Source organism: Gymnodraco acuticeps, unplaced genomic scaffold, assembly GCF_902827175.1.
Source record: "Gymnodraco acuticeps unplaced genomic scaffold, fGymAcu1.1, whole genome shotgun sequence".
Taxonomy (NCBI): domain Eukaryota; kingdom Metazoa; phylum Chordata; class Actinopteri; order Perciformes; family Bathydraconidae; genus Gymnodraco; species Gymnodraco acuticeps.
This window is the reverse complement of record NW_022990021.1, coordinates 3759384-3785358: the sequence shown is the minus strand read 5'-3', so window position 1 is coordinate 3785358 and position 25975 is coordinate 3759384. Positions and strand designations below refer to the sequence as shown.

General features: G+C 41.1%; 1 protein-coding gene across 6 annotated transcripts in view; it reads right to left on the bottom strand.

The window, feature by feature from the left end:
- LOC117544656 (rho GTPase-activating protein 21-like) overlaps positions 1-25975 on the bottom strand; it is a 113246-nt gene that overhangs the window by 20402 nt on the left and 66869 nt on the right. For 5 of the 6 annotated variants that reach the window (XR_004568714.1, XM_034213911.1, XM_034213909.1 and 2 more), the window contains 5 exons: positions 8724-8816; positions 7701-7779; positions 7318-7372; positions 5056-5079; positions 1550-3551 (listed from right to left, as the gene is read on the bottom strand). Coding sequence is in view for 5 of the 6 variants with exons in the window: in XM_034213911.1 (XP_034069802.1) it covers positions 1550-3551; positions 5056-5079; positions 7318-7372; positions 7701-7779; positions 8724-8816 (2253 nt within the window). In the remaining variant the exon portion in view is untranslated. The remainder of the gene's footprint in view (positions 1-1549; positions 3552-5055; positions 5080-7317; positions 7373-7700; positions 7780-8723; positions 8817-25975) is intronic. The other variant, XM_034213908.1, reaches the window with a different exon arrangement.

The window sequence follows — 25975 nt, the reverse complement described above, 5'->3', positions numbered from 1 at the left end:
AAGCAGTACACGTTGTCATCTGTTCCCAGTACAAAATGTTAGCTATGTGCAGCAGTTGTTCCACTTATTGTTTGGGACTGTACTATGAAATCTAATTGAAGCTGCAGGAATGCTCGTATTTCTCCATCATGTCACAGTTCATTAGGGACAATGTTCTTGGGTTTCTTTTGCTGTACTATTCAGGGGGAAATATGAGACATTTCAGCAAGGGGGTGGGGGGTGTAGTGAGTTGGAGAGCAGCTCTGTGTATGAGTGTGTGTGTGCGCTGCTCTACTCAGATGCCAAAGGGGTGGTTTGAATATGTCATGCTCGCCCGCAGTACAGTATAATGCTGTCATATAATCAAACACCTGACTCAATGTCACCCTGAGTTCAAAATGTCGCAAGGAATTAATTAATTTTAGCATTTGAATACCCAAATAACATGGTCTGCTGTGTCTGTAAACACAGTAAAGTCAGTATGCCTAAATCACACTGCCTTGATGACCTTAGGGTTAACAAAGGCAACAGTGTTGTTTTTTAGTAATACAAAAAAAGAACTGTTCTAAAATCAAACACTGTTTTCAAAAGTAAACACAATTCCTTGGGTATTTTAAACAGTTTGTGACATTTCGACACAATATGTGTCCTTGTAGTATGATAAGTAAGGCCACAATGAAATAGCTCAAACTTGATTTTTCATGCATTCTTTTTGAATTAATTGACCAACCCTTGAAGCATTAGGGGGCCTGAGGTTATTTTTTTATATTTTGGGTTCTATGGAGAGAGGAGTGCTTACTGTAGAAAACAGGGATATATTAAAAGTACAACCACATTGAAGTACGACCCACTAATATATGATGGAAATACCAGATAGCCACCTTAGAACTGTTAAGTTTACAGCATGCTCTACCAATAAAAGCATTGAGAATGTCCACCTTTTAAACTGCATCTATCCGAACTTCCTCTAACATGCTTTGAACATAATACACGGACACACCTTGTTCTTTGCCACTGCAGCTGAGTTATTCTCTCTTTCAAATGCTACAAGCATCAGAGCATGTCAAACCCATCATTGCATTTTTAAATATAAATCTATCCTATGAAAATAATGCCCACTTTTCATCTACTGTTCATACGGGCTGGGTATTTCTTTCACACCAGTACTTTTTTATAATATAATTGAAAATAAAATACAAATGTTTTTACACAAAACCGTTTTCTTTCCAAGTAACAAAATAAGCCAAACGTTGCACAATCAGCTGTGAAATACAGTCTTATGTGTCCTGATTTGCATCTACAGCATTTCCTGATTTAGATAAGGAAACGTCACATCAACGCGTAAACAAGATTAGGATCTGACCAAGCAACTTTCGATAGTTGATCCTTGAGACACATTTTGGTCTGTTGTCAAGCCCGTACTGGATTCAAATTGGCTAAAGACTCTTTGGCTAAAGAGAGAGCCAAGACTTCTTGCATAAAACTTGCATTTGTTTCACAGGACAATCATTTTTACTGGTGTTGCTATATAAATAGGAAGCATTTAAAAATAAGGTTAGAGCAGTCTTACCTATGAATGGGATAGAATCCAGGGAGTCATCCAAGTTGTTGGAGCCAGACTTATGTCGTGTGTCTCCCAGCCTTCTGAGATGCATCTCCCTAAAGCTGTCATTTGATGTCCAGCATATAGCTCCATCGGCAGAGCCTGCCTTCACCAATGGTGGTGACTTGTGTGTCACTCCTCCCTGGTCATTAACAGCTAGTACATAGGATGGAGGGCGGATGTGGGGATGTCCGGAGTTTTTGTCCCTTCTTAAAACAACGACTGTTGCCTCCAGGCCTTGTACGCCCTCTGCCAGACTGCCATTAGTCCGTATAAGAGCGCCGGTGGAGCTGGAGATTTCTCTGACTTTTGGCTTTTGAGTCACAGCTCCATTAGTGGTGGAGAAACCAGAAGAAGAAGCAACATCTAAACTTGGTTGCTGTCTCTGCATGGGCAGTTTAGAGGAAGTACCAGAGCAAGAGGAGGACCTGGCTGCCAACCCAGCCTCTAACCTGCTCTCTAGTTTCAGACTATCAGCCCTGTCTCTGAGCTGCAGGTGCAGAGGCGAGGAGTAGCCCAGGTGGTTGGCCATGATGTTAGCTCTTTGGTCTTTAAGAGGCTCTGTGGTCTTGGTGGAGGATAAGGCAGGTGAAGGGTCTAAGATAGAGTTTTTGACAGGCAGACGTGACGGTCTCATTATGACACCGTCGGTCCTTGATGGTGGTACAGAATCCAATGTACCTTTAGTAAACACAGGAACAGCTAAAGACGAGTTGGATAATCCACCTTCTCGCCCTTCTTCCCCCTGTCCAGTGAGACTCCTGTTTAGATGAGGTAAAGCTCTTACTCCTGTTCCCTGCCTGCTAGCTCTGGCATCCTCTCCCCGACACAGCAACAACCGGTCCTCCAACCCTACTCTATCTCCAAACACTGCCAAGCCACCTGGTTCTCCAGGCTGCTGCCCCAGGTAGTCACAAGACCTCGCCCGAGGTTTGTGCACTCCTGTGGGGCTTGAGAAAGGCAGAGCATCCTCGGAAGCACTCCTTGGCCAATTCCTGATTGGTCTTGACCGGTCTGCCCCATTTCCAAGCCTCTCTTGGGAAACGCTACGTAATGGAGTGACTGAAGTGCCCTGGCTATAAGAATCTACCTCGCGCTCATTGGAGGTGCTTTTCCTTCTAGCTTGGGAGCCCAGTTCCGCTCTTGGACTGGTGCTAGGAGGAGACTGTGTACGTTGCTGTGTGTAAGCGGAGCTGGAATTAGCAGCTGCCCGCAAGCTGTCCAAGCGTTCCTGTATGGTGCGGCAGCCATACGTGTGCAGCCTCTTGGCGTCAATATAGTCCTTATAGGTTGTGTAGTTTTTCCAGTCTATGTTCTGATGTGGAGAGAGGGAGGGGGCTGTGGGAGAGGGTACGTATTGGTTGGCGCTGGGTGATATGGCAGTGGAGAACGTGTCCGGTGAGGCAGCAGCGGCCCGTACAGGTGACGACAACGTGTCAGGATAGATCGGACCAGGTTTTGATGAAGGGGAGTAGCCTGAGCTTTCCGTGGGATGGGAAGAGGGGTACTTCAACTGTGCACCCCCAGGTATTGAGGGAATAAGGAGTCTTGGTTTAGCTGAGCCTGAATCCTTTGAAGGACTGTACCGATTTTCCTCTGTCCTGTGGCTGGGTCCAGCCCGAGCCACCCAGGACCCCCTGTCAACTGGATCAGGAGGCATGGCTACTGTCCTCACATTGTCATTGCAGACACACGCCACTGTCTGAGACTTTGACGTCTGTTGGATTGTAGGCGATGGCGGAACAGGGATTTCAACCCTGGAGCTTTTCTCTTCCACTCCCCCTCTTCTTTCTGGTCCCTGAGCCGGACCTTGGGCGGTCTCAATGACTGCGGCGGGCTCTGATGTCTGAGCCATGCCCGCAGCCTTAACTTCTATCCGTGGGTAGCATATCGGAGGGGGCTCGGGGATGTTCTGGGCATTTCCGCTGTACGCATCATTTCCTTTGAGGTATGCATCCTGGGAATACGCCTGCAAGAGATTATAGGACATTATGTCACTTTGGTTGCTGAGAGGTTGGAAAGCTAAAGTAGATCAGATTAACTCCTGGGAGTACATCACACCCAACCACAGACAGGATACATTATATTTCACTTAAACACTTGTACTGAAAAGGTAGAGCTGTAGATCAGTATTTGAAAATATTCTGCAATAACCACAATTACTACAAATTGAAATCCCAGAAAAGCATAGACTGATCTATGTTGTTTCAGCATGGTCATTTTATTTCTTACATTTCCTGGTGAGGCAGTACAGTTTAACTTGGGCACAACGTCTTCTATTACTAAATTACTAAAGTTACTGCCATACAGTATCTCACATTATGTATAACTTTCCTCTGCCGCTACAGTATTAATCTTTTGTTAATAAATGTGGCTGCTGACATTTAAAAGCAGCAAACAATAGTAACCCACTTGTGTCATTTATTTACAAAAGTCTCGAGATTATCAGCAAAACAAACTGTTACTGCATTCCCTAAATAGAACTGTCAGGAACAACTGCTTTAATCCGGTGTACAACAACAAAAACACAGCATGCTACAGCTCTCTAGAACAATTTCTCCAAATCAAACACAATCTCTTTCGGTAACAGTTTCTCAATCTTTTCCTCAGAGACCACAAACAAATGTTACATCATGCCATGATACAAATGAACTGCCCTGAGAAGTAACAGATGTGAAAGAGTGGGAAAAAGGGGATAGCCAGAAAAGCAAACAAGTAGAGAAAAAGGTCCAGGGATAAACCCTTGAAGCCAGGAGTGAGGATTAAGCTGTCAGGGTTTACCCACCTTCCGTACTGGAGAATGTGCCCTGAGGCAGGAGGAGAGGCTGAACGGGGGACGCCTCTGTCTTCCTTTGCCCGCTAGCGCTACCTCTGTCAGCATCGCTCCACAACTCTACTGTCACTGTAGTAACTGAGGTACTTTCCTTGATTACAACTTGAAGAAAGTCTAGCTGCTTATTACCTTGCGCACTCTTCAATGAATGGCTGTTTTCATATTAAACATAATATATTTCCTCGTCCTTTCAGCGCAAGAGCTCTTGAGAAAATGAAAGAGAGAGTTGTGGTGTCGGACTTTAATCGATAGCACTCCACCTGAGGTGTCAGGTTACAATTGCACTAACAGCAGCAGCAGCCACCTACAGCTTGGTGCCTCCCATTGGCTTTGTTAAAGTCATGCAGTCAAATAGAAACCAATTTCCTCAAAAGAGAGCTCTGCTGACTCATGAACTCAGATCTTTTTTTTTTTACATAGACACATCTTTCTCTTAAATTGCTATATTACGAGAAATACAACCAGAAAAAATAATTTGCCAGTACTAACCTGTAGTAAAAACACTACACATATAGCTAAGGGGGAGTTTATTTGCGGTTTTACGGGGTTTCCTAGCTTCTTCATTCGCTGAAATAGCGGGGCATCATCAGGAAAGGGAATTTAAAGGAAGGGGATTAGTGAGCATAGTTTCCCATCTTACCAGAGCAGTGATATCCCTGGAAAACTGCAGTCCACAGGATAGAGAAGGGCAAGCAAAGAGAAAAACAGGGAATAAGAGGCGTAAACAGGTGAGCATAAGGAAATGAGAGGTATATCGCCATCGTTTGACTTCTCTGATTTCAGGACATGCTAAAAATACACTCGCTGAACACAGGCATCACAGTCGGAGGAAGTAGAAGGATAAAGAATAGAGGTGAACTTCAGCAGGTTTGGTGTCCTTCTCAGACATGAAAATCCTCTGAGTTGGTCTTCATTCCCATTATTTGCTCTTCTTACCTACCTCTACCAGTCAACATACATTGGAGAATGTTTTCTCTCACTCCCAACATACTCAGCATTTCTTTCCTTTGCACTGTCATTCTCACCTGCTCACTGTGGTACCTCCCCTCCCCCTCTCCAGCACACACGCTACTAGCTTCCTTCATCCTCTTATTCATCTGTTAGACACTGCTTTATCTATTATATGCTCACTTTTGGGTGGGCTTAACAGCACGCTTGCCTGATCTACACTGGCTTGCTTCCCTTGCTCACTCATGTCAACAGCGAGCTGAGAAGAGTCAGCTGACTGCAGCTGCACTCCCTCTGGTAGTGTGTGGGCTCAATGACTCCCAAAAACACAGGAAAACACAAACATGAACACATTTAAAAACATAGACATAGAAACTTCTATAAACACCACTATGTACACCCTTCCATTATGCTTAAATCAGGACATACACATGGTTCTCTTTTGTTTTGTTAAAAGGTTACACAGAGAAGCATTTAGGGTTTATATTGTTTATGACTTGATTGTGATTCACTGCGATACGTCAACTGATAATTAAATCATACAAACAGTAACCCTTGACAGTCAGATCACATGTTTAATTCCACCATCCTCAATTTTACTTCAGGTTTGTGCAACAGTTTTGACCACATTTTTCATTGGAAGCCAGATTTGATGGTACTGATAAGTAAAAAAACAAGTTTTGACACATCAAAGATTGTCTTCATTTTGACTCATGTTTTCCTTTATGGGAAGAAAGAGCAAATTGCTTCATTTGACTCCCTCAGCCATGTGACTGCTCAGACTAATTCCAAAACGCCAAAAGCAAGTTTCTGTGGTTTTTGGTGAGTTGCGGAAGAGCTAACAAGCTATGTGTGGAATTTAGCAAAACAGTGGGATCTGACTCAGTTCTCTGCTCCAAGAGAAATGTCCAAACGGAGGTGAATAACATGAGAGTTGTTTGACGTAGCCTGGCGCTCTTTTATCGTCTGTGGGGCTCTGGACCCTGACTGATGGCGTGGGATGGCTGTTTGCATCACTCATGAGGGGGGGGTGTTGAGCTGTGGTGTCCACTCTAGCTCGGCTCCTTGAGCATTTTTCTCACTTTTTTGGAAACTCACATTTCCAAAAAAGTAGGTCTTGATGCTCCAGATAAGATCCAACACAATACTAGTATCTATAATGACCCCGAATAATCCACGTTCTTGAATGGATGAACCCTGTGACTCAGTAAATATCAGGCCGCATTGTAACATCATATAGTCATCCACTCTTAACCACAGTGCTATCTAGTAATCTAATTCCAATGAAACACCTTCGGTTAACTTAAGCTTGTATCCAATAGAAGCGTATTAGCAATAGTATGGAAAGCCTGAAATAGCTTGTTTTTACCACATGAATCCAACGTGACTCAGAGGTTTTTTATCGCTTCAAGTTTCCCAGGCTACGCTTAAAGGAGTAGTGTCACATTTTGAAAGATAAACATACACATCAATCTCATCTCTGTGTCTTAATATGAATTGAGTACATTTGAGATTAGTTTAGCATATAGCCTGGAAACATGGGGAAAGCAGCTTGATAGGCTCCTTCAAACAACATACCAATTATCATGTTATTTATAGTTTTTTTAACTAGTTAACAGGAATAAAACATGTGTATATTTGTAGGGGGTTTGACTACTGCGTGCCGTGACGGTTTGCAACATTCCTAAAAGTTGTCGTCACAGTGAGAATGCAAAGTTGACAACATTGATCCTGCACAGCTCACTGACCATATCTGACATACCTGTGTTAAAGTAGAAGACACAGCACAGCAAGAAATGGTGGATGGACACATTGATTTCACTGAGAATTAGTTCAACCACATGTTAAATAAACAATGTTTTTACCACTGTTCTGGTATTCAAACTGCCCTTGATCATCATCTTTAATGCATCATTTCCTGCCATATAGATCACACTGATAAATGAATGCTTACCAGCTGCAAAATATCCTCATCCTTTGGCATCACACAGAGTTCCAGCGAGGCATCGCTAAAGGAGGAAAGGTTGTGTAGATTGGAAGAGATAAAGAGAGAGAAACAGTTTTCAGACATGGCTCACACTGTGGAAATGCATGGCACTTTTCAAGAAACATCTGTAAATTATAACTGGAGTTTAATGAACTGTGAATGTGTGCTTGTCAGAAATGAGGAAATTATTCTCTATGGAAAATTGAAACGTGTTTTCCCCCAGAAGTTTCACAATGACTCATTTTCTGTGTTGTTACTCCACAGACGTGCAGGGCAGTGAGGAGATTAGATGGGGCATATTTCTCTTAATATAAACCATACAATTAAATGTGGAATGCCACATTTCGTACCTGTTCTGGATCAAGGCTATGACTTGCGAGTATGTCTTCCCAATGATGCTCTCTCCATTCACCTTCACAATCCGGTCCCCTGGGAAGAATTATAGAATACATTACAAAGCTGCTGTAGACTGCAAACAGCAACATGACAAACTGTGTTTCTGCATTCAGCTGCTCAGAAAAAAAAGATCTTTAAACCTGGTCGATATGGTTATTGACAGAGAAAACACTCTATAGCAGCTCCTTCCAGCCCAAACACACATTTGTGTTTAGATCAAAAGGAGAATACCAATACTTGTTTATTTCAATGACCTCGTGTGAAGATCTATCTCCATTCAAGTTTTCTGATGGCCATCTTACAGGAAGAGAGGCGAGGTAAGTTTAGGAGAGATAATTATGGGGAAAAAGTGCACTCCCTTATCCCAGGAGAGGAGAGCAAACAGATAAAAGCAGACAGTTTACAGGGCTGGTCTGGGCCACTTAACATTTCCTGTAATACAGAGTGCTAATCTGGCAATAACGCTGACAAAGCCGCCAGCCGTCACCTCCATTTCAGAGAAACTGGAAGCAGTTGATTCACTTTTTCACTGGAAGGGAGCTTGTTCAAGTGTTTTTATACTCTCCGCTTAGAATAAGAAGTGATTCACAAATCAATAAGGGCAGAAAAAGTAGGGAGACTTAGAACAAACAGAATCAAGGCTAGGTTGGAATAACAGTGTGCATATTACACTTTGTTCAACCTCCCACGAAGGAGCCATCTGTTATTTTGTAACTCATATCTATTTGGCCTGGCAGGTTACAAGGAAGTACCTACAGTACAAACGTGAAGAAATCATGGCATCAAACGGCACTTTGAGGTCAACTCTGAGACGGGCAGTTAATCTTCGGATCAGCCGCTTTTATAGAAACCGTGCAATGTTTTCCATAGAGACTGTGCGTGTGTGTGTGTGTGTGTGTGTGTGTGTGTGTGTGTGTGTGTGTGTGTGTGTGTGTGTGTGTGTGTGTGTGTGTGAGTGTGTGTGTGTGTGTGTGTACCTGTACAGAGTCCAGCTCCGTGGGCGGGGCCTCCCTCCTTCACTTGCTTGACGAAAATGGTGTCCATTGGCTCCAGGCGGTTCCGCTGTCTCCCTGGCAACAAGAGAGCACATGCACCAAGGCGATTGGTCACACAGGGAGGAAGAGATACAGCAGCAGAATCTGAACTAGATCACATTGAACTGGAAGCAATATTGTGGTATATATTTTCTCCAACTTTTCCAACATTTTCCAAAATGACAGTTTTCTTACACAAACACACACTACAAATGAGATATGTTGTTGTTGTTAAGTGAACAAATCTGATAACTTGATGCAACAATGTGAAATGTTTACAGTATTTCGAGCATTTTGGCAGTTATATTTAGTTGTTTCTCAACTACATACTTTCGATTTTACTGTACCAAAAATGATACTGAGTTTTCTTTTGCGCCAAATGAATAAATGTCAATGAGGTCAAAAAGAGGGTGTAACATTTTGTGTAAGAGCAACAGTCCAAAAGCCAGTTATACTAGGAAATGATCCTCGAATGTTCTAAAATGATTTGTCAATAATCAAAACCGATGCTTTTCTATTTTTTTAGACCTAGTAATTGTTTCATATCCTCACTGCTGTGAATTATTGCAAAATACCTTGAGGCGAATAGCTTCCAAGGTTTTATGAAAGAACGATAGAAAACAAATTATTCCTCATCTCAAAATGTTCCTTTACGTCCCAAACACTGTATCAGGTTCTTCTTTTCGAGCACATCTTTAGTCCTTTAATACATCCATCCATTCACTCTACTGTCAGATGTGTCCTGAGAGGTCCAAGTGTGCTGACAAGACTAAAGGCAGCCACAAGAGTTTGTTTTCGAGGAACACACGCCATGCCGTGTGATGTGCATTGAGCAAGCTAGTGGAGTAAGTCCAGCTTATTAAGTCCAAGTTCAATTAACTTGCTTGTGTAATAAAGTGTTTTTAAAGCATGTTTTTAAAGCATATGCATGCAAAAAAGAGGGAGTGACGATGTTTGTGCTTGTGATTAAAACAGCAAAATCGTCTTTCCCTGAGCCATAAGCCTCAATCGGAGTTGGCCTCAGCTGCCTCTCAGAGCCCAGAGGCTTTGCGGAAGTGCAACATCAGAGCATCCCACTGTTCTTTCCTCAGGGGTCGCATGCTCTTTTCATGAACGCCCGCTTCCCATTCACACAGCAGCAGATACATGTATTTATGACCCAATGCAAAGAGCACTCTATGAAGCCTTGAACAGCTGGAATGTAGCAGATGTTGGTTTAATGTGTTGCTGTGGAAAAACTTCAAAGGTGAAGAGGGGAAAGAGTTGTTGAATTATCAGTTTACTCAACTTTGTATAAGAATCCACACCTGTAACATGACTGTAAAATGTTTCTCTTGCGTCTTTATATTTGTGTTTCCTTTGGCAAGAAACATGCCAATATTCAAAATATGAGCTGTTTTGATGTCAGCATGTCACGTTAAATGGGACCCTAACTCTAACCTCAACCTCAAAGTCTTTAAACTTGTAATGTTCCATTTTCTGACAAAGAGATGTTTACGTTAAAGAGAGTTTTAGTAACACTGGACTCATTAAAACGTACAAAGACAGTTCAGCGCCAAAAGAGACTACTAAAATATGGATATAACAGGTTTGATACCCATGCCAATGTATGCCTAACTTGCTCCTTCAATGTAAAGTATTATACACCTGGGGTTTGAATGAGATGTGGACAACAGTTGCAGCTTTGTTTTTGATCCAGTAGAAGGCAGTGTAGCACATAAAATGACACCTTTCTTAGTGAGGAACAGTGTAATATGTTAAACCCAACAATGAATTTTATATTTTTAGTGAATGGGTGGCTGACTGCATGCTTGTTATATGAAAAACTCCACTGTAGCCCCTCACAGAGAATGATCATAAAACAACATTTATGTGGAACATCACTGACACAATGTAGGACAGACTGGGACTGACCCGAGGTGAAGGTACAGATGTTAACAAATGTTCCCTCCCTCTCCCTCCCCCCTCCTTCCCATCCCTCACTTCTTGTACTCGGCAGATTCCCAATCCCGAGCCAATCTCACAGAGCTCCAACTCTGCAGCACAAATTGGATTTCTGGAAGTTTCCATGCCACACAGCTGGATGAACGGGATTAAATGTGGAAATCTAAAGCTCTGGATATTTGTAATGCTCCTAACTGTCTTACCAAAGCATAAACTACTGCGTGGATTAAAGAAATACATCAGCCTGCCTCAAAATGACTCTGGCTGGTCAAAAACACAGAGTTGTGTAACCACAGCTACTTTTGAATGCTACTTGGGGAAATATTTTTCTACTAGTAGGGCTGCACGATTTGGGGTAATAATCTAATTGCGATTTTTCTGACAGATATTGCGATTGCGATTTGCGATATTTGTTTTTAAGCGACCCAACGAAGGTTTATTGTAAAATGCGGCCAAATCTCCGGCTAGGAAAGTCGTATCAACGTACTCCCGTCTCTAGCACTCCCACAGCCCGAGCTCCGAGTGAAAAAACTAAACTTACAAGAAACTTCCGTTGGGTTGCTTTAAATCAATCAATAAATCAATCAATCAATGTTTATTTATATAGCCCAATATCACAAATGTTACATTTGTCTCAGTGGACTTTACAGTTTGTACAAAATATCAGTATGACAATACGACACCCTCTGTCCTTAGACCCTCACATCGTACAAGGAAAAACTTCCGAAGAAAACCCACAGTTTAAAGGGAAAAATGGGAGAAACCTCAGGGAGAGCAACAGAGGAGGGATCCCTCTCCCAGGACGGACAGACGTGCAATAGATGCCGTGTGCAAATTGAAAAGATAATACATTTGCAACATAGGTAGTCCAATTGTTTGGAAATGCATGTGTGTATAATAGGAAGATGAATCCACGAGGATATCCATCCAGGACCTATGATCCAGGACCACAGCCACGACTCAAGATCCAGGGCTCGCGATCCAGGACAGAGGAGCGCAGGATCATCCATGACTCCGGATCCTGGCGTATATAGACACCAAAAAAAAAGACATTTGGGGAAGCTGGGTTAATCGGAACATGAGAGTACACAGGTATAGACAGAGAGAAGGAAGAAGTAAGATGTCCCCCGACAAACTAAGCCTATATCAGCAAAACTAGGGGCTGAATCTAATCAGCCCTAACTATAAGCTTTATCAAAAAGGAAGGTCTTAAGCGCACTCTTAAAAACGGATAGGGTGTCTGCCGCCCGAACACAAACTGGAAGCTGATTCCACAAATGTGGAGCTTGATAAGAAAAGGCTCTGGCTCCCATTGTACTTTTAGAGACTCTAGGAACAACCAACAACCCTGCATTCTTGGAACGCAATGCCCTAGTAGGACAGTAGGGTATAATGAGTTCTTTAAGGTAAGATGGCGCCTGCCCATTAAGGGCTTTGTAGGCGAGAAGAAGAATTTTAAATTCTATCCTGTGTTCTATAGGGAGCCAGTGTAAGGCAGCCAGAACAGGAGTAATGTGGTCCCTTTTCCTAACTCTGGTTAGTACACGAGCTGCAGCATTTTGAATCAGCTGAAGCGACTTGACTGACTTCTTGGTACACCCTGATAATAAAGAGTTACAATAATCCAGCCTTGAAGTAACAAATGCATGGACTAGTTTCTCTGCATCGTTTTGAGGCAAGATATGCCTGATTTTTGCAATGTTACGTAGATGGAAGTAGGCGGTCCTTGAAATTGATTTTATGTGGGCGTTAAAGGATAAATCCTGATCAAATATAACACCAAGATTCCTTACAGTCTCACTGGAGGCCAAATTAATGCCATCCATAGTTAGTATATATATATAGTATATCCTTAGATAATTTGTTTCGTAGATTCTTCGGGCCAAGTACAATAACTTCAGTTTTGGTCGTGTTTAACATCAAAAAGTTTAAGGTCATCCACGTTTTTAAGTCCTTAAGGCAGTCTTGAATTTTATTTAGATGATTAATTTCATCAGGCTTGATTGATAAATATAGTTGAGTATCATCCGCATAACAATGAAAATGTACAGAATGATTCCTTATAATATTGCCTAACGGAAGCATATATAATGTGAACAAAATAGGTCCGAGCACTGAGCCCTGTGGCACTCCATGGCTAACTTTGGTTTGCGTGGAAGATTCATCATTGACACGTACAAACTGAGAGCGTTCAGATAGATAGGACCTAAACCAGTCTAAAGCAGTTCCCTGTATGCCAACTAAGTGCTCTAGTCTTTGCAATAAGATATCATGGTCGATAGTATCAAATGCAGCACTGAGATCGAGCAAAACAAGAATAGAGACACGTCCCTTGTCAGAGGCTATTAGAATGTCATTTGTGACTTTAACCAGAGCTGTCTCTGTGCTATGATGTGTTCTAAAGCCAGACTGAAAATCTTCAATTAAATCATTGTTTTTTAAGTAATCACACAACTGTTTTGCGACCGCTTTCTCAATAATTTTTGAGAGGAACGGAAGATTGGAAATAGGTCTATAATTGGCTAAAACCTCTGGATCGAGGTTGTGCTTTTTAAGAAGCGGTTTTATCACTGCTACTTTGAATGATTGTGGAACATAGCCTGATAATAAAGACATATTCATAATATTTAATAAATAAGTGCTAATTAATGGAAAAACTTCCTTCAACAGCTTAGTTGGGTCTAACATACACGTTGATGGTTTAGAAGAGAGAATCATTGAATTTAATTGTTCAAGGTTTATGGCTGAAAAGCATTCTAGTTTACTATCTAGTGTAATATTAGAACTTACGTTTCCGGGAGCTGTTGATAACACTATACTGGTCAAAGGCAAGAGGTCATTAATTTTGTTTCTAAGAGTAACAATTTTATCGTTAAAAAAGCACATAAAATCATTACTACTGAGTGCTATGGGAATAGAAGGCTCAATCGAGCTGTGGCTTTCTGTCAGCCTGGCTACAGTGCTGAAAAGAAATCTTGCATTATTCTTATTCTCTTCTATTAATGAAGAGTAGTAGGCTGCTCTCGCTTTACGCAGTGCTTTCTTATATTCATTGAGAGTAATATGCCAAATTAAACGAGATTCTTCAAGTTTAGTGGAACGCCATATCCTTTCAAGTTGTCTCGACTTTTGCTTTATTTTGCGGATTTCGGCATTATGCCATGGAGCTAATCTATGTTGTTTTATTTTCTTCTTTTTCAAAGGAGCAACAGAGTCTAATTTTATTCGCAGCGCATCTGTAGCACTATCAACAACATGATCAATTTGGGGTGGTGTACATTTTGTATAAGTTTCCTCCCTTACATGCAGACATGCTATCGAGTTAAGTATTGGTGGAATATCTTCCTTAAATTTGGCTATAGCACTAACAGATAGGTTTCTGCTGCAGGAGCTTTTGACTAATGCTTTGTAGTCTCGTAACAGTACTTCAAAAGTTACTAAGAAATGGTCGGATAAAGCAGGATTATGCGGTTCGACTAATAGTTGCTCAATTTCAATACCATAAATCAGAACAAGGTCGAGAGTGTGATTATAGCAGTGGGTTGGTTTATTTACACTCTGACAGAAACCAACAGAATCTAATATAGAGTTAAATGCAACAGTAAGGCTATTTTTATCATCGTCAACATGAATATTAAAGTCACCTACGATAATTACTTTATCTGTTTTAAGTACCAAAGTTGATAAAAACTCAGAGAATTCAGATAAGAATTCTGAATAAGGACCTGGTGCACGGTACACTGTAACAAATAAGATTGGCTGCAAAGTTTTCCAGGTCGGATGCGTAAGACTAAAAACGAGACTTTCAAAGGAGGTATAATTTAATTTTGGTTTAGTATTGATAAGTAAACTTGAGTCAAAGATTGCTGCAACTCCACCTCCTCGGCCCATGCCTCGGGCAATATGAGTATTGATATGGCTGGGTGGAGTGGCCTCATTTATGCTGACATATTCTTCATGTCTCAACCAAGTTTCAGTGAGACAGCATATATCAATATTATAATCTGATATTAAATCATTTACCAATATTGCTTTAGATGCTAGAGATCTTATGTTTAAGAGACCACATTTAATATTCCTGTTTTGTTGCACTGTAGTAGTTGTTACATTTACTTTTATTAGGTTATTATGTATGACACCTCTATTAGGTTTTACCTTAACTTGTCCTTGGGCAGACACACACACCGCTAATATTGGGTATTTTATTGGGTTCGGGATTCCTATGGATGACTGCCTAGGAGAGAGCGCAGAGAAGCGTGTAAGACTGCGACTCCGCCTCCTGGTCTCAACTCCAGTTTGTCATGGATTAAGTCCACAAAGCCCTGAAATGTTTGCCGAAATGAGATTTGCACCTTCCAAAGTAGGATGAATGCCGTCTCTCTTAATCAGACCAGGTTTCCCCAGAAGGCTGTCCAATTATTTACGAAGCCCACATTGTTTGCTGGGCACCACCAAGACAACCAGCGCTGAAATGATGACATGCGGATGACATGCGGCTATACATGTCATCATTGATCAGATTGGGGAGGGGACCAGAGAAGATTACGGTGTCCGTAAGTCAAGCTTCAGTTTAAGATTCACCCTGTAATAGATGTAAAACATGTGATGGAGCATTACTAACCTAACCCAGATGGTTTATTTCACCAAACCATCTAGGAAAGCTCCATTGGAAGCCATTTGGAAAGGGCAGGCACTTTCAAAAATACTTGGCAGGTGATTGGATCAATCTGTCTGTCTACCACCTTCTATCATGGGCCACTTCTGATTGGTTAAAAATGGCTGGTACATGTGGAGCACAGCACTTCTGATTGGTGTGGATGACTGACACACAAGAAGAACAAAACAAAAAAAAACTTAAAAAAGAAATCGCAGGCTTTGCGATTTGATAATCGCGATTTCGATTTAAAATCGATTAATCGTTCAGCCCTATCTACTAGTTGCACTTAAAGGTGGGGTATGTAAGTTATTTCAGAAACACTTTTTGTTATATTCCATGGAATGCTCTTAACATCCCGATAGCAATGAATATATGAAATGCTTTGACAATAAATACATTAAAAAAATGTAATCTGTGGAAGCCGTAGTACTGTAAAAAGCACGACCAATCATTTTAGCCGGCCTGGCTAAAGTAACTGGATGGCCTACCTGCCTGTCTGCCTTCCATCTGTGCACAAACTTATCTCGTGCCCTCATTGGTCATGTGCGCGTTCGTGTGTGTTGGAAGAGGGGCTCTGTAAGGAAGTGGCAGATTTTTTCCGGTTGTGTATTTTCAAATTCTAGCGCACTCGAGCTGGTTTCTCCAAAATGACATACCCCACCTTTAATTGACACGTCACTACATAACTTAGCACTATGGAAAGCAGGTGCATGCTTGAAACCGAGCGTGGCCTCAAAGTATATTTACATAATTGCAAATATTTTCAAGCTACACCAGATGACTCAGAAAGGCAGTTCACCACATCAACACCACTTAGTAGGCATTATGTAAGATTCCACTGTAGTAAACTTTAAATAAACTAATTAGTATGGCATTATGTAAGATTCCACTGTAGTACACTTTGATAAACTAATGTCCTATTCTATTTAGGGGCTACTTCATTTATGTATGTGGCAAATTCTTTCCAAAAAGACAAAAACTATTTCATGCAGTTGTGAAAACAGCCTGATTTGGCAATAAGTCTTAGTTTTCTTTTTTAAATTACAACACACTCTTCTTTAAGTTGTTACTGGTAAAAAAATATTGACAATAACAATTCTTCAGGTAGAGCTGCAACTAACAAATATTCTGATCTCTGTTATCTGTCATCTCTATCATCTGAACATTATAATTTTTCCTAAATATTTAGTGTTTAAAATGTAATATGTAAATGTAAACGTTATAAAATATATTATCTCCCAAAAAAAAGTAGTTTCCGCTCTTTTTACCCACTTACCATTCATATATGACAAAGAAAAGCATCAAAACCTCACATTTGAAAGTCCAGCAATTGTTTGAAACTGCAATGATGACACAACACTGTCTTATTCATGATTTTAAAACTTGATACGGCCTCTTTTAGGTTTAAACTAAATGCAACAAATGTATCTGGTTTGTTGGCTTCTCCAAATTTGTTTCGTTATTGAGCACAGGAAAACAGCAAAATGTGAACTGCCCTTCTCATTTCAATCATATTTCAAGCGAGACACTTCATTTATTTTCTTTACTGTAAAGTTTTATTAAACCCTATCTGGGTTCATTGAGCACTGCTTGGCCGTCCACTGGCTTCATGTCGGCTCTCTGGCCTCAACAGGCTCTGGTTTGGCTGTCGACCATGGCTGCACAGCTGGGCCCGCTTGTGTCGGCCGGCCCCCCCCCCCCCCCCCCCCCCCCCTCCTGTTGTTTTGGGTTAGATAATGTTATTCTTCAGAGGGCTGGGCCCACTGCCCACTCACTGCATTAACCCTGGCGTAATGCCTCCTCCAACTCGCTGCTCTTTCCCATTAGTGTCACTCGCATTTACAAACACACATACAGATGTAAAAAGATAGGAAAATATACAAATGTGCAGCTTGTTATTCGCTGTCACACTGAGAATAGGAGGATTTTCTTCAACTTTCCCAACACTTCAAACAGTGAGGAGGAGGAGGGTTGAATGTGTTTAGATGGCTATCTATGTTGGCTCTCTTTTAGCAGAGAAATATGGCACAAAATCCTGGCATAGTGTATTCCCCCCGTGGAGTTAAAGGTCAAAGCACAAGTACACTTTACATAAATTCATAATCCCCGACTTTCTTCAAAAGAACAGAGCGCTCATTGTCAAACTGCTCCTCAAAGAAAAGGTATTGCTTTAAGATAGCAGATGAAGCCATTATGAAAATAAATACTGTAATTCTGTCCGTTTTTCTCCCATTCCCATGCAGAAACACTCTGTGCAGTTCACACACAAACTAGTCCAAACACAACTCTACTTTGAAAGCTTAAACGCTGCTAAAACACCTGCGTACCCCAGTCCTGACCTTCCTTGAAATACGTAGTAAACCCACATCCTTACAAAGTGAGCCAATAGTCTTTGTCAGATGTCAAAACGACTTGGAGGTGCCACTCTCAGATGGACAGGTCTCATTTAACTAATCGCTGCACTCTGAAAATGGCCACAGCTTTATGTCACAAACCTCACCACTGGGGGAGGGAATGTCAATACAACTTCAAGCCCCCATTATCAGTGACAATGACAAGTCAGCAGTTTGTCATGGCATGTAAGTAAATAGGTACATCCATTTTAGATTCCAGTAAAAAAATGGAATCTAAAAGCGTTTTGTTTTCATTTAGAAACAAAACGCTATCTTAAAGGTCCCCTATTATGCTGTTTTTAGGTCTCAGATATATACAAACATGTCTCTGAAGTGTTTGGCTCGAAATACCAAACAGATCGTGCATTGTAGCATGCCATAAACCCCTCTGTTTCAGCCCTGTTTCAAAAGTGCTGATTCTCTGTCTGTTACTTGTTGCTGTTAGATGAAAATAAGGAGCCACTCCCCACGCCCCTCTGCGAGATATTTGGTTAAAAAGAACACAATGGTGCTCTAGGAGGAGATTCAGGTGATAAGGTGAGCGGGTAATACCTTGGTTGGTTATTGGCTAAACACAAGCCAAAACATCGTTATGACATCAGAAAGTGGCCAAAATCTGATCAGCTCATTTTCAGACATATAAATGGATCAGGACAAAAAGTGAGCAAATATTTTTTCCTGAAACTTTCAGAATCTCTTTACACAACAGGCACACATGTTTATGTATACAATACATAAAAAAGTGGAATTTGCATAATAGTTGACCTTTAAATGATTTGGTAACAATACATTCAAGGTTCAAGGGTTTTATTGGTCATACGTACATAGCTACAGTGTAGTTATGACGATGAAAATCTTAGGTCACAGGCTCTTCCAACAGTGCAACCCAATAAAACTGAAAAACAAGTAAATACAAAAAGAAAAAAAGTGAAATAGAGCAATAAGAGTCTATATTCAAGTGATTGAATATGATATATTAAATTGCAGCCAGATTAATGTTGTGGATGTTGTTTCAGCTCAAAAACATCAGCCTACATTTGTCATATTCAGTGTGTCCTCGAGTGCTTGACTCAGTTGTTAAATTATTTCTTATCCCATGACCCATCCATTCATATTTGAGGCCAAAGACCACAGACCAAAAACAGAGACAACTGAGCTACTGCCATGGCGACGGAGCAAACTCTATCAGCTGACGAAGAGTTGTTGTTAAAAGCTCTGGAGAAAGCTTGTAAGTGGACATTGAGTTAGGGTTTTTTGTCAAACAGTTTCCAAATGACCTCGGACATCGCTAACTTGTTTCATACTTGTTCTAATTATTGGCCAATGTGTAAACCAATACAAATATATTTGGGTTGATAACAAATATTTGACAGAAACATTTTAATTCCTGATGGGATCATTTCATAATAAGCCACTTCCATGAATGTAACATTCCTATCCTTGGAGAGACATGCCGATGTCACATTCACACAAAAACACACAGACACCTGGTGTTTTTCCAGGACAGACAGGAAGGTAGAGAAGTTCTTTCCATCACTTTTTTTTGGAATTCCAAATATCAAATTCCACCCAGGGGAAAGAGGATATGTATTGACCACACGGCAAAAAAAGTGTTTTGTTTTCTTTCTTTAAAACAAGCAAAAATATCCATCAAGGCAGTTTAAGTTGACTCTCAACTGAGAGAACAAGTGACAAACATCTGGAAACAGATGGGTTGATTTAAGCCTAAAATACTGTCTATTGCTTTAAGAAAAATGTAAATAAGCCAAATGAATGAGAACTTAGAGGGTGGGGTCTATTTTATCTAGCCTTTCCAAAAATAAAAACACATGAGCAAAAGTGAACGGAATGGACCAAACCTTTTTTATGCTCCAATGTTAGCTTAAATCCTTAGCATGTACAGCTTACAAGCTTAATACCTAACACAGCACTAACCACATACATGTGTGGGGGTTTATGCTAAAAAGTATCCCTTCTGTGTGGAAGTTGCTCCCTGAAACTTTATTTTATTTATATCAAACAGCATGTTACTGATCTTGCATTTTCCTTAATACCCATTTATTATAGGATACACAAACTACCTAGCTACAAAAAAATAACAACACTACACCAATCACCATGGGATGAAGATTACTAACTTGTTGCCTTGAAAAATGTAGCTTCAGCCTCAGACTTTTTACATTAAAGCAAGCATAGGAATCAAATGTGTTAAAAACCCCTCTAAGTATGTTCAGTTCCAAACATTTATTGAGTCAGTCGAAGACTGCAGCCTCATCCCAATACCCCATTCCTCGACTCCTCCTTTCCCTCACTCACTTCCCTTCCTTGCATCTTAGCTCCGCCTCCGTAAGATGCGAGCGAGAGACACAAGGAGGTGACGCAAGGACAGAGGAGTCCTCAGGTATTAATTGGGATGTCCTCGTTCACTCAAACGTCACTTTTAAACGACGTCTGTTAATGATGACATGTGCACAGCTGTATCCCCTCTCATCGGGCTTAACTGAATAACCCCTTAGAACCGGCACATTTGTTGTTAAATATTTATTTAAATGAATGAATCTTTCTCTTGTTAGTCAAGGAATTCAATGTATGATGGTTGGTCCTGCTTTTGTGTTCCGTTTTGGTGTAAAATGTAGCCTACATTTAAATTAAAATATAATTATAGTAATTTCATTTCATTTCAAACCTTTATTTATCCAGATAAATCCCATTGAGATCATTGAACTCTTTTACAAGGGAGACCTGCTCAAGTAGGTTCCACATGAAACATAAAAACATTAACAGAACAACAAAAGGACATCTTACATCATCATCACAGGGATTACAATTTACATAACTATCCACATGTACAGGTACCAACAGCTTCCGATTGAGTAGCATCCAACCGAGCTTTAAAAACATTTAGTGGCACCAGATTGCTCAGTTTCCATTTCAGTTGCAGACTATTCCAAGACAGTGGCGCTGCACATCTAAAAGCTGTCTTCCCTAAGACAGTCCTAATAGTTGGCACATTTAATAAAACTACAGCATGCGATCTCAGGCAGTAGCCACTTACAATTCGCCGTGAGATCAGGGAGCAGATATAGGATGGAAGTTTCCCTAACATGGCTTTGTAAATAAAAATGTACCAGTGACTGAGCCTCCGTACAGTTAGTGAAAGCAAACCAGCCCTTGCATACAGGGTACAGTGATGCGTTAATGCTTTACAGTTTGTCACAAATCTTAGCGCGCTGTGATACGCAGCATCTAACTTGATCAGGCAATTGGCAGGTGCATTCATATACATCAAATCACCATAGTCCAGCACAGGTAAAAAGGTCACAGTGACTAGCCTTTTCCTGGCCTCAAGCGAGAAACAGGACTTGTTCCTGTAGAAGAAACCTAGCCTAACCCTCAGCTTTTTAAGCAGGTTATTGACATGAAGTTTAAAAGTGAGACAATCATCAAGCCAGATACCTAGGTATTTGTAACAGGTAACCACTTCAAGTTTTATTCCTTGCGTAGTTACAATATCTAAAACAGGCTCTGGTGTCTTTTTAGCTTTAGAAAAGAGCATTACTGTACCTTGGTTTTCTCAATATTTAAAAGAAGCTTTAATTCAGAGAGCTGAGTCTGAATAATGTTAAAAACAGCCTGTAATTTAACACCAGCCTCCTTAATGGAGGGACCTGCACAGTACATCACGGTAACATCCGCATAAAAATGAAAAGTAGCTTCATCCACATTTTCACCTAAACTATTGATGTAGATGGAGAATAAAAGTGGACCTAAAACAGAACCTTGAGGAACACCATTAGCAATATTTAACCACTCAGAAGACAGCCCATCAAAGTGAACACATTGGGACCTTTCAGAGAGGTAGTTTTCAAACCACCCCACTGCATGGCTGGACATGCCTATACTGGCTAGCCTCCGCTTTAAAATGCGATGATCGACGGTATCAAACGCTTTGGACAGGTCAATAAATAGAGCTGCACAACTCTGCTTATTGTCTAAAATACTCGCCACATCATTCACCACTTTCATTGTCGCAGTGATGGTGCTGTGTTGCTTTCTGAAGCCTGACTGATGTTTAGACAGGATGTCATTTGTACATAAAAACACCTTTACCTGCTCACTCACTAGGCGTTCGAGCACCTTAGCCAGAACTGATAATTTTGAGATGGGCCTATAATTATTTAATAAAGTGGCCTCCCCACCTTTTAGTAGAGGCAGGACATACGCTGACTTCCACAATTTTGGAATTGTGTTAGTGCTGAGGGAGAGGTTCAAAAGAGTAGTGAGCGGTGGAGCAATAAAATCAGCAGCTATCTTTAAAAAGAAAGGCTCTAAATTGTCTGGGCCAGCCGGTTTCTTAGGATCTAACTTGGTTAAAACTTCACGAACAACATCAACAGTAAAAGGAGTAAAACTAAAAGGGTTTTCCAAAACACCTTTTTCAGAGTTACAGACTGTGGTGTTCACAGAAGCAGAGTTAGTGACAGAATCAAACAGAGAGCCACAAGACACAAAATGCTCATTAAAACAATTTAACATAGTGGCCCTGTCCGATATGGTGCCAGATGCTGTGGTAAGGCACGGAGGTAGCTCATTACGGATATCACTGGTGGATATCGATTTTATGGCTTTCCAACATTTTCCAGGATTATTCAGATTCTTTGTGGTAACTGACAGATACTACTTTGATTTAGCACTTTTGATTTGCGATGTGAAGCTATTTCTTAGCTGCCTAAAACGCAGCCATTCTACCTCTGAGCCTGATTTCCTAGCCTTTGCCCAGGCCTTGTTTCTCTCATATAGGAGACTAGACAGCTCAGCAGAAAACCAAGGATTGTCTCGTCCCTTCACTCTAAAAGTACGCAGGGGTACATGTCTATCTATAATTTCCATAAAACCAAGATAAAAATAAGACCATGCAGTTTCTACATCAGGACACAGATCAATTTTACCCCAATCAAAATCAAACAGATCATGCACCCTGCTCCACAAAATGTTTTTTGTCTCTCTTACTGATAATGCGAGGTTTAACTTTTAGGACCTTAGTGTCCCTAATTGTGGCTACAAGTGATCACTCAGATCATTCGCAAATACTCCCACAGATGAGTATTTATGGGGAACATTAGTTAAAATGAGATCAATTAGGGAGGATTTATTTGGGGACTTTATGTTAGGGCGAGTAGGACTATCAACAATCTGAGTAACATTCAAGGAGATACAAAGGTTTTTAAAATCCTCTGACACTACAGTTAACCAGTCCCAGTTAAAATCACCAAGCAGTACTATTTCCTTGTAGTCTAGTTGAGATAAAAGTTTTGCCAAAGAAGATAAAGAGTCCTTGACAGCTGAGGGGGGTCTGTAGCGGGCCACCACCATGACCTGTTGCCCCTTTGCTACTTCAATATTTAAAGCTAAACATTCTAGTTGTTTACTAATAGATTTGGAAACCATCTTGGTTACACAAAACTTATTTTTCACATAAATGGCAATGCCACCACCTTTTTTAGTACGGTCGGTACGATATACACTATAACCATTTAAGTAGATGTCAGAGGCCAAAATAGATTTATCTAGCCATGTTTCTGATAAGACAATGACATCAGCATCAGTCGAGCTCCCCCAAATGCGGACAAAATCTAACTTAGGTAACAGACTGTGCACATTTAAGTGAATGAATCCCAACCCAGATCTCGAATTAAAATCAGCAGGAGTAGCGATCTGACTACTACTGCTGCTGGGCGGTCCAGGGTTTAGTTGTACATTCCCTGATAGTAATAATAACAAAAAAAAACAAGCACTTTTTCCTCTTAACCGATATACATACATTGTCATCTGCTTTAAAGTCACCAGTAAACTCTGCGAAAGTGAGATTAGAGCTCAAGAAGCAGTCCTAAAGAACCATCATAGCAGGCAAGTGAAAGCCTTTTAGAAATGAATTGCACATAATAATTCCCACGGAGCTGTGAGCACTTATACATTTATGTGACGCTTTTCCACTCATCTTCCAGTTGTTGGTTTTCCTCTGTTGAAATCGACCAGCTGTGAATGTGGGGGCGGGGCTTTTATACGCGAGTAGTGAAAACACTTCTGCGTAGTCTGCTCGCGTGTATCCTCCCTTTCGTCTCCTCCGCACCCCTCCTCCCTCACCCCTCCTCGACTCCTCTGTGTGCATTTCAGCTATTGGGACGTTCAAAATGGCGTGTCTTGATCGATTTCCAAGTCAAGTCCCGGAGGAGGGGAAGAGAGGAGTCGAGGAGGGGTATTGGGATGAGGCTAGAGTGTTTCCCAATGTCGAGGAAGGCTGCTCCAGTCGCACTATTTCAAGGATGCTACGTCATCAAGTCCCGCCGAAGGACTGTTCCAATGTCCAGGATGCTTGGAATTCTATCGAGGCCGGCGTCCTTCGTTGCGGGACATTTCGAGGCTGCACATCTGCAGTCTTAAAATCCCCACAATGCTTTGCGCACGGACCAATTTCCAAATCTTTCGAGAAAATCACGCTCCATTTAAGGCGGAGCCTCTCATATGACGCACACCTGTTAGCCTGTTCCACCATTCTTCGTTTTCCGAGGCTAGGAAGGATTCTTGCCTCGCTTCTGAAGGACCTGACTCTGAGGGACTTGTCCTACCAAGGAAGCGTCCTCGACATTGAGAAACACCCACTGTGTTTTCAGTCTTATCTAAACATGCAGCTGAAGTTAGCGTCATTAGCTAGCTATCTAAGCTAATCTGCTAGCGACTAGAACATGTACGATTGCCAGCTAGAAACGAAAACCTGCTTTTGTCTACCTCTGACTAAAATGACCAAGAACCAACTTTCTCAAATAACTTGGAATTTTAAGTGATAAACCTGCCATTATTATAACTGTAAACTACATGTGTGAGATAAAAGGGAACAGTAACGAGAGAAGGACCAACAGTTTGGATATTTGCCTAAACAAGTCATAATGTTTAACAACTTCTTTGTGGGTGGGAAATGTACAACTACTCATACTCACACTCAAAGAAAATAGAAATGGTCGCAAAATCTACTTGTATCCAGAATTAAGTTGAATAAAACACATGTTAGAATAAGATCTTTTATTTTAAGAGTGTAAGGCCTAATTGGATAAAGTAAAGCATTTAGTGAGTGCAGAAGTAAAATCAAAACAATAAAGGAACAGAAAGAGAAAGAAAGACATCACCAAGTGTACAATTTAAATCGGATAGAAGGAGAAAAGCAGAGAAAGACAAAACTTTGGACACAGCTTTGTTAAAGAAGGTGGGGCATTACAAGGCCCACTGGAGAATACTGGGGAATTATGTTTGCTTGCGCTACATTACATTGGCTCTGCAGACTTCATGGGAACAAACCAACATTTGTCAAAAAAGGGGAAATAAAGCAGGTATCTGCAGAGAAAAGTGTTTCACATTGAATGAAAAACAAATATTTGAACAGATGGAGACTTTTTCATGATTCTGTGGTACCACAGCTTCATAAGCATAACACAAAATGCCTCATTTGGATTTTACCCTTCAACAACTTGCAAAAATATGCAGCTGAAGATAAAGAGATACAGGAAAGGGAGAGACAGACAGACAGAGGAGGGAGGAGGAAAGAAGAGAGGAAGTGAGATAGAGGGGAAGATTTGGTATGTAGACAACTGCTGTGTAAGGAAATAAACAGATCCATACTGGACACAGACACACATTATTCCTCTGTTTCCACCATGCACCTAAACACTGTACATCAATGTTTACGTTTGTATCTGCGTCAATGTGTGTGGGTCTGTGTGTGGGTCTGTGTGTGGGTCTGTGTGTGTGTCTGTGTGTGGGTATGTGTATGTGTGTGGGTCTGTGTATGTGTGTGGGTCTGTGTGTGGGTCTGTGTGTGGGTCTGTGTGTGTGTATGTGTGTTTTTTCTGGAGGTTTGAAGCGTTTCCAGCGGCAACACCCAGCTAGTCAACATGCGGTCAGCAGGCACCCCTCACCACCCCCCCCCCCCTTCTCTCTCCAAACACCAACAACCTCATCACACACTGGCCCAGAGTCAAGCAAATAAACTGCAGTGCAGTGCGCTGGGGAGGCATGAGGCTGCAGTGAACCTCACAGACCTCACTCGTGCACAGAAAACAAGTGAAATATGCATAATCCAATTTTATTTTTGTATTTTTCAAAGTGTGATCTGTAGGTCTTTTTTTGATGATGTGTTGGTGAACAGCAGT